This window comes from Tamandua tetradactyla, chromosome 4 (assembly GCF_023851605.1).
Source record: "Tamandua tetradactyla isolate mTamTet1 chromosome 4, mTamTet1.pri, whole genome shotgun sequence".
NCBI classification, from domain to species: domain Eukaryota; kingdom Metazoa; phylum Chordata; class Mammalia; order Pilosa; family Myrmecophagidae; genus Tamandua; species Tamandua tetradactyla.
This window is the reverse complement of record NC_135330.1, coordinates 111,698,362-111,718,822: the sequence shown is the minus strand read 5'-3', so window position 1 is coordinate 111,718,822 and position 20,461 is coordinate 111,698,362. Positions and strand designations below refer to the sequence as shown.

At 37.2% G+C, this 20,461-nt stretch overlaps 1 protein-coding gene across 7 annotated transcripts in view; it reads right to left on the bottom strand.

The window, feature by feature from the left end:
• Nucleotides 1–4,951: 4,951 nt before the first annotated feature.
• Nucleotides 4,952–20,461, bottom strand: part of ESD (esterase D) — a 32,487-nt gene continuing 16,977 nt past the window's right edge. For all 7 annotated transcript variants that reach the window (XM_077158248.1, XM_077158250.1, XM_077158249.1 and 4 more), the window contains 3 exons: nucleotides 14,654–14,752; nucleotides 13,119–13,286; nucleotides 4,952–5,104 (listed from right to left, as the gene is read on the bottom strand). In XM_077158248.1, the coding sequence (XP_077014363.1) occupies nucleotides 5,024–5,104; nucleotides 13,119–13,286; nucleotides 14,654–14,752 (348 nt within the window). In that variant the 3' untranslated portion in view covers nucleotides 4,952–5,023. The remainder of the gene's footprint in view (nucleotides 5,105–13,118; nucleotides 13,287–14,653; nucleotides 14,753–20,461) is intronic.

Genomic DNA, 20,461 nt, shown 5'->3' with positions numbered 1-20,461 from the left:
GGAGGAATCAAAATTGAGAAAAATTCCTTAGCTTGGGCTTCTTGTGAAGGGCCAGAACAGAACCAGATAAGCCTGGGAATATTAGTAGGATTATTTTAAAATCCATTTCAAAAATCAAAATGGGGCGGGCCGCGGTGGCTCAGCGGGCAAAGTGCTTGCCTGCTATGCCGGAGGACCTCGGTTCGATTCCCGGCCCCAGCCCATGTAACGAAAACGGAGAAACAAAATACAATAAAACAAGAAAATGTTTAAAAAAGATGTTTCCCTTTCTTCCTCTCTTCCTTCCTTCTATCCTTCCTTCCTTCTCTCTGTCTTTCCTTTAAAAAAAAAAAAAAAAAAAAAAAAAAAAAAATAAAAATGACCATTCCAACATCTAGGATAGCATTTCTGTACTATGCAGCAAGATACAGGCTGGATTTTTCCACACTTAAAGCAAGAGATCTTCTATAATCTGTCAGGGCTTATTTGCATATAGCTTAGAAAAGTGTTTACTATATGTTCTGGAAAACTTTATTTTCATGTATGTGTGGTTTATTTTGCTTCTCCTAATCAAAACATTGGGTGGCAGTGTTTTGACTGAATGGTTTCAGAAGAGAACCACAATGAATAGGTTTTATTCATAATTCTACTTAACCAAGTAATGACCAAAAGCACTTATGCCTTTAATAAATCTATCACCTGAGCAGCCTATGATCAGTGTTACTACTCTCTATACAGGGATTACACACACATGCATACGCACACACACAGAACCAAAATGCCTGAAATATCTTGATAAATTGAACAAAATGTCTCTTGCCTTGCCCTGTTTGCACATCATGCCCCACTGTCAGAAGTATCTGAATTTTTTTCTCATAAATCCAATGAGATAAAAATGCTTATTTAAATGGTTGAGTACTCCATTACCATCCTAGGAAGGAAATGCAAGGATTCTATTATTTATATACTATGATTAGAAAATGAGCTGCTCCTTAAGTGACACCAGTAACGGAAGACTGACACCTGGTGCCAAAAAGACAGAACTAGAAATGTAATGTCTTTAGAATGGAATTTTGGGCTTAGGCCAGATATTACAAGGATAGAGATTCTTTTTATTTCTTCTCCAAAAACCAATAAGACATTTTCTCCTCATTTGCTAGGGCTATCAAAGGACAAGAAGTTTACAAGCTATGTTAGCTGGGGGGCGGGGGGAATCTTATCTATTTGTATAACTACAGGCAACCAGCCTAGGTACAGGCACAGTACAAATTAACAGCACACCATAGATCTTCTGCTTTGGTCCTAACAAATTTTTTTCTGACTTAAGAGAGTTGTAGAAAGGAGATATGGAGTTAAGGTCTTACATATGCCACTACAATACATGGATGTTTATTTATATATACAAATATACTCCCATATATATATATATATATACATAAACACATCAATGTTATATATAAAACGTGTAAAAACATTTTAAATTTTAAAGGAAGGGATGAAATAAGAATGAACACAGAAATTCTAAGATACCAGCGGAGGAGAAGACACCACCACATATATTGCCATGTGACAGAAAAGCCAAGGAACCCCCAAAACCGCTGGCCAGTCAGAAAGTATCAACCTGGGAAGAAGCCAGCCTTCTACCCCCTGAAGCCATGAGACAATAAATTGCTGCTGTTAAGCCAACTCAGTGTATGGTATTTGTGTAAGCAGCTGGGAAACTAAGAGTCTTTTGCTCAGTTTTGTCTGCTTTTTTCTTATTAACTTGTAAGAATTCTTTATGTATTCAGGCTTGTCAGATATACATAGTGCAAGCATCTCTGCCCACTTTTGTGACCTTTTTATTCTTAATTGTGGTCATTATTGCATCATAGTTTATTTTTTTTTTCACTTATGGTATGATTTTTCATTATTATTAAATTGTGGTCTTACAGAAAAAAATATGAAGTACAGAGTTCCTATATTACATCTCCATTAGAGCGTTACCCTTGTTACAACTGATGAAAAAGATCATTGTACTACTAACTGTAGTCCATTGTTTACATTAGAGTTCCTTGTTTGTATTGTACAGTTGGATTTTTTTCTTTAATTTTTATACTAGTAACGTATACAACCTAAATTTCCCCCTTTTAACTACCTTCAAGTATGTAATTGAGTATTGTTAATTACATTTACAATGTTGTGCTACCATCACCACCATCCATTACCAAAACATTTCCATCACCCCAGAAATTCTGTACCAATTAAGCATTAACTTCCATTCCTTACTGTTCTAGTTTGCTAGCTGCCAGAATGCAATACACCAGAAACGGAATGGTTTTTAAAAGGGGAATTTAATAAGTTGCTAGTTTAAAGTTCTAAGGCCGAGAAGATGTCCCAATTATACAACTCTATAGAAATGTCCAATCTAAGGCATCCAGGAAAATATACCTTGATTCAAGGAGGCCAATAAAGTTCAGAGTTTCTCTCTCATCTGGAAGGGCACATGGCGAACACAAGCATCATCTGCTAGCTTCCTCTCCTGGCTTCCTGTTTTGTGACGCTCCCTGGGAAGCATTTTCCTTCTTCATCTTCAAAGGTCGCTGGCTCGTAGACTCTGCTTCTTGTGGCTATGTTGTTCTGCTCTGCTCTCTCTGAATCTCTTCCATTCTCCAAAATGTTTCCTCTTTTACAGGATTCCAGAAACTTTATCAAGACCCACCCAATTGGATGGAGACATGTCACCTAATCCTAGTTTAACAACCACTCTTGATTAAATCACATCTCCAGGGAGAAAATCTGATCACAGTTTCAAACATACAGCATTGAATAGGGATTATTCTGCCTTTATGAAATGGGATTTAGATTAAAACATAGCTTTTCTAGGGGACATACATCCTTCAAACCAGCAACTTACCCCCACACCAGCCCTGGTAACCTACAATCCCTGTTATTCAATGAATCACTCATATAGGTGTTGTTATAAAGGGATTTTGCAGAGTTAACCCAAGTCCTTAATTAAAAGACTAAACATGAGATCATCCTGGGTAATATGGGTGGGCCTCACTTACGCAGCTGGAGAAATTCTGCCTGTGAACAATGGCTTTGGTCCATGCCCCCAGAGTTCCATTCTGCTCATGCTGCTCCCCTCCTGAGTGTGTGGATGACAGCTTCAGCCAGAGCCCTGGTGTCCCAGCTTGCTGTGGTCTCTCTCCAACCTCCTCCCCTGTGGGGCTTGCTTAGCCAACCCCCACAATCGTGTAAGCCAATTAGCTGTAATAACTCTTTCAATGTATCTATTTGTTCTGTTTCTCTGATTAAACCTTTACAGAAACAAAGATCTTAGACAAAATAACTGTTTTTCTTCACAAGGGAATTAACATGCAAAAATCTCATGAATTAGATCTTCCTTATTAGAGAACACAAGACTGTTTAGACTGAACCATTTTGTATGGAAGGTTATCTCTGAACTTACTGTAGAGCTCAATCTTGATTGCTCATATTTATATAGTACTACTTTTTTTTTTCACGGACAGCCACCGGGAATCAAACCTAGGTCTTGGGCACGGCAGGCAAGAACTCTGCCGGCTCAGCCGAGGCTCATCCACTAATTTTTAATATTAATGACTGAATACTATCTAAACTTATTTTAAATATGCATTCACACTTGAATGTTTAAAATATACCTTTGTCTTCTTTATCAGGAAATATAGTACTTTAAATTAAACAATCAGACCTTTTCACAAAGATGGTGCTGAAAGCGAAGAAGGGAGCCCCTGCCCCTCCCAAAACCAAAGCCAATGCAAAGACTTAAAGCCGAGAAGGCAGTACTGAAAGGCATCCACCGCCACAAAAAGAAGATCCACACTTCACGCACGTTTCACTGGCCAAATACGCTGCATCTCAGAACAAAACCCAAATATCCTTGGAAGAGTGCCCCCAGGAGAAAAAGCTTGACTACTACGCCAATGTCAAGCTCTCCAACCACTGAATCAGTCATGAGGATTGGTGACAACACACTTGTGTTCATTGTGGATGCCAAAATTAACAAGCACCAGATCAAACAGGCTGCGTAGAAGCTCTATGTTACTGACGTGGCCAAGGTCAACACCCTGACCAGGCCTGATGGAGAAGGCACATGCTCAACCAGCTCCTGACTATGACACTTTGGATGTTGCCAACAAAATTGGGATTATCGTAACTGAGTTCAATTGGCAAATTCTAAATATAAATTTTTGACCATAAAAAAAATTAAAACAAAAAACAATCAGGCTTTCACTTATTATGTTCTAAAAGCTTCTCCATAAAGTTCTTAAAGGAACCAATTTGGTATGTATAAAGAGACTGATTTTTTGGGGGGGTGGGGGGAGCAGGGGGAGCTTACCAAGCTAAATCCCTGTGTGCGACCAAGGGAAAATATTTCAATTTACAGTAACATAACATTTATAAGTTTCCTTATCTACTATTTTCACTCCTGAACTCTCGAGAGGCTTTCACACACCCCAAAATCAATGTTAACCCCTCAACAGTTAAGAAAAATCAAGGAATTGGTTTAGGAAATCTGGCATCTAATCTTAGCTGTCCCACAAAATAACTGTGTAATGATAAGGAATTCACTTAACTCTCCTGAGCCTACTTCTTTATTCAACACTAAATAGTTATTAAATACCTACAAGAAACCAGCACTTGCTAGACACTAGAGCTATACCAGTGAACATGACAAAGAAAGTCCCTGTCTTCAGAGGTCCAAGTCTAGAAAGGTGAGGAGTTGGGACTGACCACAGTAAGTCCTCTGTCCCAGCAATTAACAGTCTATGATTCGAAAGGGATTACATTCAGATTCCTTGACCTGAGACCAATAAAACAAGGATTTCCAAATGATCTCAACAAAGCTGAAAAGTACTAAAGATTTCCCAAGTGAAGCCAAGTAAAATAATTTTTAAAATCACAAGTAGGTTCTATATTATTTATTTGGAAAGTATTACCCATAGAATTATGAATTTTTCCACAATTCCGTTTATTACAATTTATATGATTCTGTAGAGATTCTACTATGTGAAGTTTTTCACACGTTCAAGTATTTTGCATGATGTCTGATGTGATCAGTGATGAAGGTTGCAATGAAGTAGTAGCTGTGATCGTAACCCTAGAAGACAAAAACAGATGATTAGACACTTATCTACCATTTAAAAACATCAATATTAGGGACATTAAATAAGTCTCTTATGTTAGAATTTGCTTGTAAATAGCCAAAATATTACCATATGAGGACGATTTATAATAAAAATCAAGGCTGTTTATACTTGTAACATGGTACATTAAAAAAGCAGTAAAAATAAGGTGGAGAAAAACATCCTGCACAGCTTAATGTCTAAACGCTGCTATTAAGATGCAAAGAGAAGAAAGAATCCATCAATTAGATGTTCAAAGCAGACATGTTGTTATATAAGTACCGAATAAAAGAACTAAAGAGAATGTAGAGTTTAGAAGAATGGACAAGAAATTTTATTTTACAAAAGAAGCACACTGACATCAACAGGATAGTGAATGTTAAAATACAAAATAAGGACACATAATAAAGAAAATATGAATGCCCAAATGTTCTAATTTACATCAAACAATAAAAATATAGAGGAGATCATAGTTTGGGAATCCAAACATAGCCATGCTAAGCCACTTGAAGAATTCTACCTCCTATCCGGTAAAAGCACCTCACATCTTTATTTGAAGAGAAAGGAATATTTAATTAAATCCTGATACCCCTTAGCAATATACCAACTTTGGTAAAAAGTCAGTAAACTCTTAAAAACCATATGAAACAGAAAGAATTGAACTGAAACAGATCTCAAGCCATCTGATCCCATCCTGTAGGTAGGTGAAGAGGCAATCCCTTCTCTGGGTGATACCTCCACTGAATAAAAGGGCTTTCAGAAGAAAAGAGAAAACAAGTTAAGGTCTAAAGAACTTTCTAAGGATTTTAAATGCCAGACAATTTTTCTGGGAAGATTCATCCCTTCTGCACAAAGTTAAAATTCAAGGTGGATGGAACAAACTGAAAGATATAAAAAATCTAAGAAACTTTCACCTGTATATGGACTCTATTATTTTTAGCTTATTATCTTCTTCACCACTCCCATTTCATGAATACATAGAGCATAGAGTTATGCTGTTTTTGTAATCAAACAATAAAGCACATGGTAAAACTCTCAGACCTTAGGGTAATCTGAGGTCAACGGAAGTGGACTTGAAAATCTGCAAGCAGCCACTCTGCAATTACTGCCCAAAGACGTCTATTCAGCTGTTCATTCAATTAGTGCAAACACAAATAAAACTGCTCTAGACTGTAGAGCTCACTCTTAATCTGACTCTGATGGCAGGAAAGTGAGTGGAAAATTATGACTGAGCTTAAGACAGTGACTTCAGTGATTTCAGTACTTGTTATTTTTTTAGAGGAACTGGATGTTTTGCCTTGATCCCCTCATTAAGTAGAACCAATTAAGTTTGTTAGCTGCTTGGGATATAGGCACTTCAGGAATAAATAAGTTGATTTATTTTTTTCCTCTGAGCATTTCATCAGTGTTCCTGACTCTATGCTGTTTCCACAACAAACTCCAGAGATTTCCAGCCTTTGTTGGCAGGCTGAAACTTTTCTGTAATAACAAAAGAATTTCCTGGTACAGTCTCAGGGAAAGCAGAAGAGGCATCCAAAACAGCTAATGCCAAGAGAGTAAAGCCATTTGGAAAAAAGCATGGTTTGTATGTCACTTATCAGCTATAATTATACAGTTAATACACTACTCTATTGATAATCAAATTGATACTGAATTTCTCAGGGTTGGCTGTTGATCTAAAATAAGATAGCAAATGTTCAAATAAATCTAAAAAACATTTCTATTCCTTAAGGATGGATACTGAGAGACAATAAATTATAATTCGTGGTTTTTGATGTTTTCCCCTATGACACACATAATGTTCACGTGTTCACAATATCCCCTGAAGCCGTGAGACTGCTAAGCTCTACTGCATAAGTCAGACAGGTAGCAGGTTATGGATGATTTCTCCTTGAGCTTGCTCTAACTCTACCCTCCTCAGGGGCACTGCTTCACTCTGATAGAGAAGAGTCAAATACAGAAGGGCAGTTTTTGCATGCAAATGACTAGGGTTCTGGTCCTGGGTTCACAATATATTTACTAGCAGTAATCTGAGAAAACAGGTTCCTCCTCTGAGCTTGCCTCCTCATCTGTATGACAGATGGGCAGGAGAGGAGGGACCTCCCATATGACTGCATAAGGATAAAATGAGCTAATGCTGGGAAACATTGTGTAAACTGTAATGTACCACATTACCCATCAAAATTTATATGTTTATGCATTGCCCTTAAACGCAAATACACGTTTACACATATCACAATCATGTTTAATTTTTAGTGTTGATTTTTCATTCTGAAATAAAGGTTTGTTTATATTATGTTTCAAAGCTGACAGATAATTTTTTAAAAAAAGAAGCAGAATTTCTTTTACCACAATTCCAGTGTGTGGTGATCTGAAGGTGTTACATACCCCAGGAAAGGCCATGTTCCTTTTTTTTTTTAAACATTAACATACAAACATGAACATTCTTACCATATGATCATTCCATTCTTGGTATATAATCAATAACTCACAACATCATCACACAGATGTATATTCATCATCATGATCATTTTTAAGAACATTTGCATCAATTCAGAAAAAGAAATAAAGAAAAAAGAAAAAAATTCATACATACGGTATTCCTTACCCCCTCTTTCATTGATCACTAGCATTTCAATCTACTACATTTATTTTAACATTTGTCCCCTCTCATTTATTTTTAATCCATATGTTTTATTTATCTGTCCACAACGTAGATAAAAGGAGCATCAGACAAGGTTTTCACAATCACATAGACACACTGTGAAAGCTGTATCATTATACAATCATCTTTAAGAAACATGGCTACTGGAACACAGCTCTATATTTTCAAACACTTCCCTAAAGCCTCTCCATTATACCTTAACTAAAAAGGTGATATCTATATAATGTTTAAGAAAAACCTCCAGGATAACCTCTCGACTCTGGAATCTCTCAGCCACTGATTCTCTATTTTGTCTCATTTCTCTCTTCCCCCTTTTGGTCGAGAAGGTTTTTTCAATCTCCTGATGTTGAGTCCCAGTTCATTCTAGAATTTGTCTCACTGTGCCAGGGAGGTTTACACCCCTGGGAGTCATGTCCCACATGAAGAGAGGGAAGGCAGTGAGTTTGCTTGCCATGTTGGCTGAGAGTGAGACAGGCCACATCTGAGCAATAAAAGAGGTTCTCTTGGGGGTGACCCTTATGCCGAATTTTAAGTAGGCTTAAACCTATCCTTTGTGGGAATAAGTTTCATATGAACAAACCCCAAGTTGAGGGCTCGGCCTATTGCTTTGGTTGTCCCTACTGCTTGTGAGAATATCAGGAATTCTCCACTTGGGGAAGTTGAATTTTCCCCCTTTCTCACCATTCCCCCAAGGGGACTTTGCAAATACTTTTTTATTCACTGTTCAAATCATTCTGGGATTTATCAGGGCATCACCCTAGACAAACCTACAAAATCTCATGCCCTACTCAAGGTTCCATGTACTTATGGTGTTCAATTAAACTGTCCACATAAGTTATATTAGGAAATGCACTAGTCAAAATATAAATTTTGTACCAAATAAACACTTTTTGCTTTAGTCTCACACACAAGTTACTGTTTTTTTCGCCTGAGCAGGCACCAGGAATCAAACCTGCATCTTCAGCATGGAAGGCAAGAACTCTGCCAGTGAAACTCCATGGCCCAAGTTAAAGTTTTAAAATATGAATTACCATCTATGTTCAATACCCTGCAATATTGACATTCCCTTGTTCTTCCTCATGCAAAAATATTTTTAAATTTGTACATTTAGTCACTATCATTATACACTCAAGGTATTCCTAGATTATACCATCTCAGCCTTTATCATCTAGCTTTCCTTCTGATTTCATTTGTGCCTCCAACCCTCCTCCCTCTATCATTCTCACATTCAGCTTCATTCAGTGTACTAACATTATATTACAGTTAGGTAGTATTGTGCTATTCATTTCTGAATTTTTACAATCAGTCCTGTTGTACAATCTGTATCCCTTCAGCTCCAATTACCCAATATGTACTCTATTTCTATCTTCTGATGGTGTCTGTTCTTAACTGAAACTCTCCAAGTTCATTCACTAAAGGGCCATGCTCTTTTAAGTCTAGTTCATTTATTGTATAATTCAAATTCTCTTTCTTTATTGATCCTCTGTCTAGATGTTCTGTCCAGTGATGAGAGTGTGAAATTGAAGTCTCCAACTATTATGGTAGATGTGTGTATTTCTCCTTTCAGCGTTTCAGTGTTTGCCTCATGTATTTTGGAGCATTCTGGCTTGGTGCATAAATATTTAGGATTGTTATGTCTTCTTGCTGAATCGTCCTTTTTATTAATACATAGTGTCCTTCTTTGTCCCTTTTAACTGTTTTACATTTGAAGTCTAATTTGTTGGATATTAGTATAGCTACTCCTGCTCTTTTCTGATTGTTATTTGCATGAAATATCTTTTCCCAACCTTGCACTTCCAACCTATGTTTATCCTTGGATCTAAGATGTGTTTCCTGTAGACAGCATATAGATAGGTCCTGTTTTTTAATCCATTCTGCCAGTCTATGTCTTTTGACTGGGGAGCTTAATCCATTAACATTTAGTATGATTACTGTACGGGTAGTACTTTCTTCTACCATTTTGCCTTTTGGATTTTATATCTAATTTTTCTTTTTTTTACCTTTACTGATAGTCTTTCTTTCTACACTCTTCTCCACACCTCTCTCTTCTGTCTTTTCATATCTGCCTCTAGTGCTCCCTTTAGTATTTCTTGCAGAGCTGGTCTCTTGGTCACAAATTCTTTCAGTGATTTTTTGTCTGAAAATGTTTTAATTCTGCCCTCATTTTTGAAGGACAATTTTGCTGGATACAGAATTCTTGGTTGGCATTTTTTCTCTTTTAGTAATTTAAATATATCATCCCACTGTCTTCTCACCTCCATGGTTTCTGCTGAGAAATCTACGCATAGTCTTATTGGGCTTCCGTTATATGTGATGGACTGCTTTTCTCTTGCTGCTTTCAAGATTCTCTTTGACCTCTGACATTCTGATTAGTAAATGTCTTGGAGTACGTCTATTTGGATCTATTCTTTTTGGGGTATGCTGCACTTCTTGGGTCTGTAATTTTAAGTTTTTCATAAGAGTTGGGAAATTTTCAGTGATAATTTCTTCCATTAGTTTTTCTCCTCCTTTTCCCTTCTCTTCTCCTTCTGGGACACCCACAACACATTTATTCGTGCGCTTCATATTGTTATTCAATTCCCTGAGTCCCTGCTCATATGTTTCCATTTTCCCCCTATATTTTTTTTTGTTTGTCATATTTCAGATGACCTGTCTTCTAGTTCACTAATCCTACCTTCTGCCTCTCAGAATCTAACATTGTAAGTTTCCATTGTTTTTTTCATCTCTTCTACTCTGCCTTTCATTCCCATAAGTTCTGTGATTTGTTTTTTCAGACTTTCCATTTCTTCTTTTCGTTCATTCCTTGCCTTCTTTATATCCTCCCTCAATTCACTGATTTGATTTTTGAGGAGGTTTTCCACGTCTGCTCATATATTCTGAATTAATTGTTTCAATTCTTGTATCTCATTTGAATTGTTGGTTTGTTCCTTTGCCTGGGCCATATTTTTAATTTTCCTAGTATGATTTGTTATTTTTGCTGGCATCTAGGCATTCAATTACCTTAATTAGTTTATTCTGGAGATTGTTTTCACTTCTTTTACCTAGCGTTTTCTTGCTGGATGAATCTGTTGTCTGTCTGTTCTTTGACATTCAGTTCAGCTTTTTTTGGACCGCTAGCTTAGGTTTTGTTTAACAGAGGAGAATTTTTCAGTTTTTGTTTTCTTGTTTCTTGCTCTGTCTATATGGTGCCTTTTTCTCCCCACCCTTAGGGGAGAAACAGGGGAGAAATAGACCCTTAGGGGTCTATTATGTATTATAGACCCCAGCCAGATTTTCCCAGACCAAACTGGCTTACTGTCAGGAGGAAAGAGTCACCTGTGTCAGTTTTCCCTGATGGTGAGCAGTCTGAAAGACTTTCCTGTGAAGTCTCTGGACTCTGTCTTTCTTACCCTGCCCAGTATGTGGTGCTTGTCTGCCTACAGGTCCCACCAGCATAAGATGATGTGGTACCTTTAATTTTGGCAGACTCTCCCTGCTGGGGGCATGGTGGAGATAGAGGAGAGGTTGTAGGCTGGTTTTAATGGCTTCAAATTACCAAGCCCTAGGGTCTGAATTCCTTGCAGAGGGATTCCACCTGAGCTGGGCCTCACCACTCCCCTGGGGAAGGCACCAGCTGCAGACAAGCTCTCAAAGAAGCTTGTTTCTGCCTATGCCTGGGACAGTTGTAGCCTGAGAAGTCCTGCCGCTGTATCCAAAGGCAGCCAAGCCTTTGTAGAAACACAGCCACAAAAACCCGTTTCTTTTTTTTTTTTCTTCTTTTTCGGTCAGCCCTACACCCTTAGCGCTGGGGCAAAAATGAGCATCCTTCCCTTTGACCAGGTTCACCTGAGCTGGGGGCCTATTTTTAGTAGTCAGAATTTGTGTATTAATTACACAGTTGAAGCTTAGTTGTGCTCAACCCCTGCTGCTGGTAAAGTTTTCTTGTTTTCTTGTTTCTTGCTCTGTCTATATGGTGCCTTTTTCTCCCCACCCTTAGGGGAGAAATAGGGGAGAAATAGACCCTTAGGGGTCTATTATGTATTATAGACCCCAGCCAGATCTATAATAGAGGGGAGGGGCACTGGCCGCCCCAGCTTGGGGAACTCATGGTTCTGGGGGGGCTCGCAGCCAGTCTAGCTGCTCCAGACTGGGGTACACTGTGTGTCTGGTCACGGATGTGGTTCCAGGAGCTCTTCTATACTGTTCCAGGTTATTTAGTAGCTGTTCTGAAGGATGACCTAAATCCCACACCTTGCTAAGCTGCCATCTTGGATCTTCCCTGCTGAGCACCGGCCATGTTCTTTTAATCCATTCCTGTGGGTAAAGACCTGTCGTAGCTGGGAACTTTTGGTTACGTTATTTTAATTGAGATGTGACTCATCTCATTCAAGGTGGGTCTTAATTCTTTTACTGAACTCTTTAAGAGAGGATAAAGGGCACAGAAAAAGCCCAGCGAGCTCACAGAGAAGCCCCAGAGAAGCCGAAAGACAAGGAAACACCCATAGAAGGTGGGAAAGCCACCGAAGTCAGAAGCTAAAAGCAATGAAACCCAGGAGAGAAGGACCAGCAGATACCAGCTATGTGCCTTCCCATCTGTCAGATGTCAGCAGCATTTCTTCAGAGATGGTATCCTCTTGCTGCTTTAATTTGGATATTTTCATGGCCTTAGAATTATAATTTGTAAACTTATAAATCCCATTATTAAAAACCAGTCTATTTTGGGAATATTGCATATTGGCAGCTTTAGCAAACCAAAATACAGTAGCACAAATGGTTAGGTAAGAAGCAGACAGTCAAAATTATTTCAGTCAAGGAAAATTTGCAAGTCAATTCGAATTCAGCAATTATCCTTAAACAACCAGAAATACCAAGTAGCACAATGGACAGATTAACATACGAGTCCAAAACTCTAAGGTGCATATGTGCGTGACAAACAATGCACTTCTGAGGATAAGATTACTATCCACATGAAGTGAATAGTAATGAAGGCAGAGGCTTGTCCTTTTTATCTGCAACAATGAATGCAGGTATAAAGAAAAATACTTCCAGTAATATTAGGATAGTAAGTTCCATCCAAGCATTTAACTTCTTGTCATTTACCAGTTTTTGGCCATAGGACAGGAAATTATCAATACCTTTCACTGTCAAAAGCATTCCTATTGCTATCATTTGGTCTTAGATATCATTAATTTACTACAAAGGGTTTTGCTTTAAGTGTCTTCATATAATTAAAAACCATCTTTTACAGGTAATATTTCAAATTCTGAAATAAAGAAGATACTATGGAGTTTTACTTTTACACAAGTTACATTATTTATGACAAGATATGGTTTCTTAGTACTTGCCTCTTGCAATCTAAAAACAACAGGAATTTTCTTTTCTGTACAGGCAGCTATGAAGTTATCAGGAAGTAACTGTCCATCTGAAAGGAACTGGTCATCTTTTCCTTGATCAATTAGTATGTCTAGCTGAGACCCTGGATATGTCTTCACAAGATGGGTAGCATCATAAGCCTATATGAAGAGAACAATGAAAAATAAATTTTAATGTGCCTAGAAAGGTATTCTTCAGAATACACAATACTAGAACCAAACAGAAATTTAGAGTTATTCAGCTCTAAGAATCTGATTAAAACTGAAACAAGCTTTTTAAGTTGGCTTAAAATCTGACTTGTCTGGTTTTCATTTACAGGCCTTCAGAAATCTGTTTCCCCATTACAGCCTTTTCTCCAAATTGAGAAGTCCTGGACCAGTGTTAAGAATCCAGCACCTCAAGCTCCTTCATGGTACAGACTTGGTTTTTCAAACCTTTAATGCTCATCACCTCTTAGCTCAATAAAAGCGTGATTTTTTTTTCTACCTTTCTAAATCTCTCCACAAACTATGTCTTCTTACTCCATTATCTTTTTCCACTTCCAAATATTTTCCATTTTGGATAATCTGTTTTTTCTCCTCTCTTTGGCTATAATTCTAGACATAAATATATTCAGCTCCCTTTTTTTTTTGCTATTCTCTGAACAGAACCAAACCTCTTCCCTCTCTATTAGCTTTCAAAGAGACCTGTTTTGAATAATTTCAATCATATCTACAACTCCTCAGATTTATTACCTAAGTTGTCACTATAATTTTATATTTTATCATTTAAATATTCTTGATAATTCATATATACTCACTAACCACAAGTTTTAGGCATTGACCAATACAAAGAAAAATAAAAGACCTCCCCCCTTCTAAGTATCATGTTTTTAAAGACTTAACTCCTTTAATCTTAAAAGTAGAGAGGGAGGTGGCCTATGATTTCATAATTTTGCACGGGTCTCTACTATCTCAGTAGTAAATTACATAGCCGAAACACAATATAATTGAAATAGTAAAATCTCCTGCCACTTGGAGATAAATTATATAAGATTCCTTTTATTGTGCCTCTAACTCCCATCCCACCCCAATCAGCTGATCTTTTACTCAACTCTTCTATCAGACTATAAACACCTGGTAGATGTGAAAGGGTCTTTTCTTGACAAAAGATTTCAACCCAGAAAAGACTATACAGGATGTAATTGTGTTGTCAGATCTCAAAGTACCGAATTTTAGTTATTTCTAGCACTTTTCCAATATAATAAAAACCTAAGCCTAAACAAAACTCTCATCTAGTGACTAAAGGATTAACTTCTATTTGTTAGAATTTCAATGATCATTCCTACAATAGAAGTTCAGGCGTAAATGATTCAAAACACAGATAGTATGTTCAGCTTGTTAATATGCATATGACATGTTAATTTGCAAAACCCAAACGTTTGGTGGAATACATCCATGATGTGTATAACTTTTTAACAAATTTGAAAACTTAAGAATGAGTATCAATATAAGCATCTAATACCTACCTTCCATTTACTTTGATCGGATCCCAAATATCCACTAAAGGCTTTTTTACCCCAGGGACAGAGCAGTGGGTTGCAAATTGGAGCAAACGCCGACACGGACTTCAGAAAGAAAGGAAATTTAAAACCAAATTAAATTTTGTTATTACCTCTAAATCAAATATGAATAGATATTCACAACTTGCTTAAAAGCTGACTTGCCATGAAAACCACTACAAATATTTTCCTGACTTAGACTGTAGTCCTCTCCATAAAGTCACATCCTTTGTGCAGTCTGTTAACAGAACTAGTAAACCATAGGTGCGAAAAGAATTCATGAGTGCATGGAAGTTTAGAGCTTCTACTCTCCTCTTTCATTAAAAATTGATGTGTGTAGTATGAAGAAATTCATGCCTACCTAACTTATGAACATACTGTTAAAATCTGAGACATTATTTCTCTATAAACAATGCCAAGAAAGCATTGAGTTACGCCCTTAAGCATGACTGATTTTTGAAACATATTTTGTTTTCAACAACAATGGTTTTCATTGGCTAAGGTACAGAGAAAGGATCACTTAGCTTGAGTGCTTGGAGTGTATATATTTTACCTGTGTAATGTCCAGCTTTTTTCCCACTCATGCTTTGTTCTTTTTTAAAAAAATCTTTATTGGGGTAACATGTAAAATAAAATTTGTCATTTTGATGATCATTTTTAAAATTTTTTTATTAAAAAAATTAACAAACAAAACATTAAGATATCATTCCATTCTACATATACAATCAGTAATTCTTAATATCATCACATAGTTGCATATTCATCATTTCTTAGAACATTTGCATTGATTTAGAAAAAGAAATAAAAAGACAACAGAAAAAGGAATAAAACAATAGAGAAAAAAAAAGATTATACATACCACACCCTTTACCCCTCGCTTTCATTTACCACTAGCATTTCAAACTAAATATATTTTAACATTTGTTCCCCCTATTATTTATTTTTATTCCATATGTTCTACTCTTCTGTTGATATAGTAGCTAAAAGGAGCATCAGACACAGGTTTTTCACATTCACAGAGTCACATTGTGAAAGCTATATCATTGTTCAATCATCATCAAGAAACATGGATACTGGAACACAGCTCTACATTTTCGGGCAGTTCCCTCCAGCCTCTCTGCTACATCCTGAACAATAAGGTGATATCTACTTAATGCATAAGAATAACCTCCAGGATAACCTCTCTACTCTGTTTGGAATCTCTCAGCCATTGACACTTAGTCTCATTTCACTCTTCCCCCTTTCGTTGAGAAGGTTCTCTCAATCCCTTGATGATCTCAGCTCATTCTAGGGTTTTTCTTAGTCCCTTGATGCTGAGTCTCAGCTCATTCCAGGATCTCTGTCCCACGTTGCCAGGAAGGTCCACACCCCTGGGAGTCATGTCCCACGCAGAGAAGGGGAGGGTGGTGAGACTGCTCGTCAGGTTGGCTGGAGAGAGAGGCCACATCTGAGCGACAAAAGAGGCTCTCTTGGGGGTGACTCTTAGGCCTATATTTTAAGTAGACTTGACCTATCCTTTGTGGGGTTAAGTTTCATATGAACAAACCCCAAGGCTGGGGGCTCAGCCTATAGCTTTGGTTGTCCACACTGCTTGTGAGAATCAAGAATTCAACTTGGGGAAGTTGAATTTTCTCCCGCTCTCACCATTCCCCGAAGGGGGCTTCCAAATACTTTTCCAGTCACGGATCAAATCACTCTGGGATTCATCGGGGCATCACCCTGGACAAACCAACAAAATCTCATGTGCTACCTGAGATTCCAAGTTCTTATGACATTCAATCAAACTACCTACATGAGTTATATTAGGAAATGCTCTAGTCAAAATATAAATTTTGTAACGAACATTTTTTGCTTTAGTCTCACACATAAGGTGACATTTTAAAGTATTAATTATCATCTATTTTCAGCACCCTGCAATAATGATATTCCTTTCTTCTTCCTCATGCAAAAACATTTTTAAAGTCTATACATTGTACATTTCACTATTATACACTCTAGCCATTCCTAGATTATACCATCTCAATCTTTAACATCTATCTTTCTTTCAGATTTGATTTATGTCCCCAGCCCTCCTCCCTCTATCATTCTCATATGCAGCTTCATTCAGTGTTTTAACATAATTACATTACAGTTAGATAGTATTGTGCTGTCTATTTCTGAGTTTTTGTATCCAGTCCTGTTGCACAGTCTGTATCCCTTCAGCTCAAATTACCCAATATCTTACCCTACTTCCTGATGGTCTCTGTTACCAATGACATATTCCAAGTTTATTCACTAATGTCAGTTCACATCAGTGGGACCATACAGTATCTGTCCTTTAGTTTTTGGCTAGTCTCACTCAGCATAATGTTCTCAAGGTCCATCCATGTTGTTACATACTTCATAAGTTTATTCTGTCTTAAAACTGCATAATATTCCATCGTATGTATATACCACAGTTTGTTTAGCCATTTGTTTGTTGATGGACATTTTCGCTGTTTCCATCTCCTTGCAATTGTAAATAATACTGCTATAAACACTGGTGTGCAAATGTCCGTTTGTGTCTTTGCCCTTAAGTTCTCTGAGTAGATACCCAGCAATGGTATTGCTGGGTCGTATGGCAATTCTATATTCATCTTCTTGAGGAACCGCCAAACTGCCTTCCACAGCGGTTGCACCATTTGACATTCCCACCAACAGTGAATAAGTGTGCTTCTTTCTCCACATCCTCCCCAGCACTTGTCATTTTCTGTTTTGTTGATAATGGCCATTCTGGTGGGTGTGAGATGATATCTCATTGTGGTTTTGATTTGCATTTCTCTAATGGCCAGGGATGTTGAGCATCTCTTCATGTGTCTTTTGGCCATTTGTATTTCCTCTTCTGAGAAGTGTCTGTTTAAGTCTTTTTCCCATTTTGTAATTGGATTGGCTGTCTTTTTGTTGTTGAGTTGAACAATCTCTATAAATTCTGGATACTAGACCTTTATCTGATATGTCGTTTCCAAATATTGTCTCCCACTGTGTAGGCTTTCTTTTTACTTTCTTGATGAAGTTCTTTGATGCACAAAAGTGTTTAATTTTGAGGAGCTCCCATTTCTTTCTTTCTTTCTTCAGTGCTCTTGCTTTAGGTATAAGGTCCATAAAACCGCCTCCAATTATAAGATTTATAAGACATCTCCCTACATTTTCCTCTAACTGTTTTATGGTCTTAGACCTAATGTTTAGATCTTTGATCCATTTTCAGTTAACTTTTACATAGGGTGTGAGATACGGGTCCTCTTTCATTCTTTTGCATATGGATATCCAGTTCTCTAGGCACCATTTCTTGAAGAGACTGTTCTGTTCCAAATGAGTTGGCTTGACTGCCTTATCAAAGATCAAATGTCCATAGATGAGAGGGTCTATATCTGAACATTCTATCAGATTCCATTGGTCAATATATCTATCTTCATGCCAGTACCATGCTGTTTTGACCACTGTGGCTTCATAATATGCCTTAAAGTCAGGCAGCATGAGACCTCCAGCTTCGTTTTTTTTCCTCAAGATACTTTTAGCAATTCGGGTCACCCTGCCGTACCAGATAAATTTGCTTATTGGTTTTTCTATTTCTGAAAAGTAAGTTGTTGGGATTTTGATTGGTATTGCGTTGAATCTGTAAATCAATTTAGGTAGAATTGACATCTTAACTATATTTAGTCTTCCAATCCATGAACACGGTATGCCCTTCCATCTATTTAGGTCTTCTGTGATTTCTTTTAACAGTTTCTTGTAGTTTTCTTTGTATAAGTCTTGTGTCTCTTTAAATTGATTCCTAAGCATTTTATTCTTTTAGTTGCAATTGTAAATGGAATTCGTTTCTTGATTTCCCCCTCAGATTGTTCATTACTACTGTATAGAAACACTACAGATTTTTGAATGTTGATCCTGTAACCTGCCACTTTGCTGTACTCGTTTATTAGCTCTAGTAGTTTTGCTGTGGATTTTTCAGGGTTTTCGACGTATAGTATCATATCATCTGCAAACAGTGATAGTTTTACTTCTTCCTTTCCAATTTTGATGCCTTGTATTTCTTTTTCTTATCTAATTGCTCTGGCTAGAACTTCCAACATGATGCTGAATAATAGTAGTGATAGTGGACATCCTAATCTTAGAGGGAAAGTTTTCAGTTTTTCCCCATTGAGGATGATATTAGCTGGGGGTTTTTCACATATTCCCTTTCTCATTTTAAGGAAGTTCCCTTGTATTCCTATCCTTTGAAGTGTTTTCAACAGGAAAGGATGTTGAATCTTGTCAAATGCCTTCTCTGCATCAATTGAGATGATCATGTGATTTTTCTGCTTTGATTTGTTGATATGGTGTATTACATTAACTGATTTTCTTATGTTGAACCATCCTTGCATACCTGGGATGCATCCTACTTAGTCATGATGTATAATTCTTTTAATGTGTTGCTGGATTCGATTTGCTAGAATTTTGTTGAGGATTTTTGCATCTATATTCATTAGAGAGATTGGTCTGTAGTTTTCTTTTTTTTGTAATATCTTTGCCTGGTTTTGGTATGAGGGTGATGTTGGCTTCATAGAATGAATTAGGTAGCTTTCCCTCCACTTCAATTTTTTTGAAGAGTTTGAGCAGGGTTGGTACTAACTCTTTCCAGAATGTCTGGTAGAATTCACATGTAAAGCCTGGTCCTGGACTTTTCTTTTTGGGAAGCTTTTTAATGACTGATTCAATTCCTTTACTTGTGATTGGTTTGTTGAGGTCATCTATTTCTTCTTGAGTCAAAGTTGGTTGTTCATGCCTTTCTAGGAACTTGTTCATTTCATCTACATTGTTGTATTTATTAGCATAAAGTTGTTCATAGTATCCTGTTATTACCCCCTTTATTTCTGTGAGGTCAGTGGTTATGTCTCCTCTTCCACTTCTGATCTGATTTGCGTCCTCTCTCTTCTTCTTTTTGTCAATCTTGCTAAGGGCCCATCAATCTTATGATTTTCTCATAGAACCAACTTCTGGTTTTACTGATTTTCTCTATTGTTTTCATGTTCTCAATTTTATTTATTTCTGCTCTAATCTTTGTTATTTCTTTCCTTTTGCTTGCTTTGGGGTTAGTTTGCTGTTCTTTCTCCAGTTCTTCCAAGTGGACAGTTAATTTCCAAATTTTTGCCCTTTCTTCTTTTTTGATATAGGCATTTAGGGCAATGAATTTCCCTCTTAGCACTCACTGCCTTTCCTGCACCCCATACGTTTTGATATGTTGTGTTTTCATTTTCATTTGCCTCGAGATATTTACTGATTTCTCTTGTAATTTCTTCCTTGACCCACTGGTTGTTTAAGAGTGTGTTGTTGAGCCTCCACGTATTTGTGAATTTTCTGGCACTCTGCCTATTATTGATTTCCAACTTCATTCCTTTATGATCTGAGAAAGGTTTGTGGATGATTTCAATCTTTTTAAATTTATTGAGACTTGCTTTGTGACCCAGCATATGGCCCATCTTTGAGAATGATCCATGAGCACTTGAGAAAAAGGTGTATCCTGCTGTTGTGGGGTGTAATGTCCTATAAATGTCTGTTAAGTGTAGCTCATTTATTGTAATATTCAAATTCTCTGTTTATTGATCCTCTATCTAGATGTTCTGTCCATTGATGACAGTGTGGAATTGAAGTCTCCAACTATTATGGTAGATGTGTGTATTTCCCTTTTCAGTGTTTGCCTCACGTATTTTGGGGCATTCTCGTTCGGTGCATAAATATTTATGATTGTTATGTCTTCTTGTTGAATTGTTCCTTTTCTTA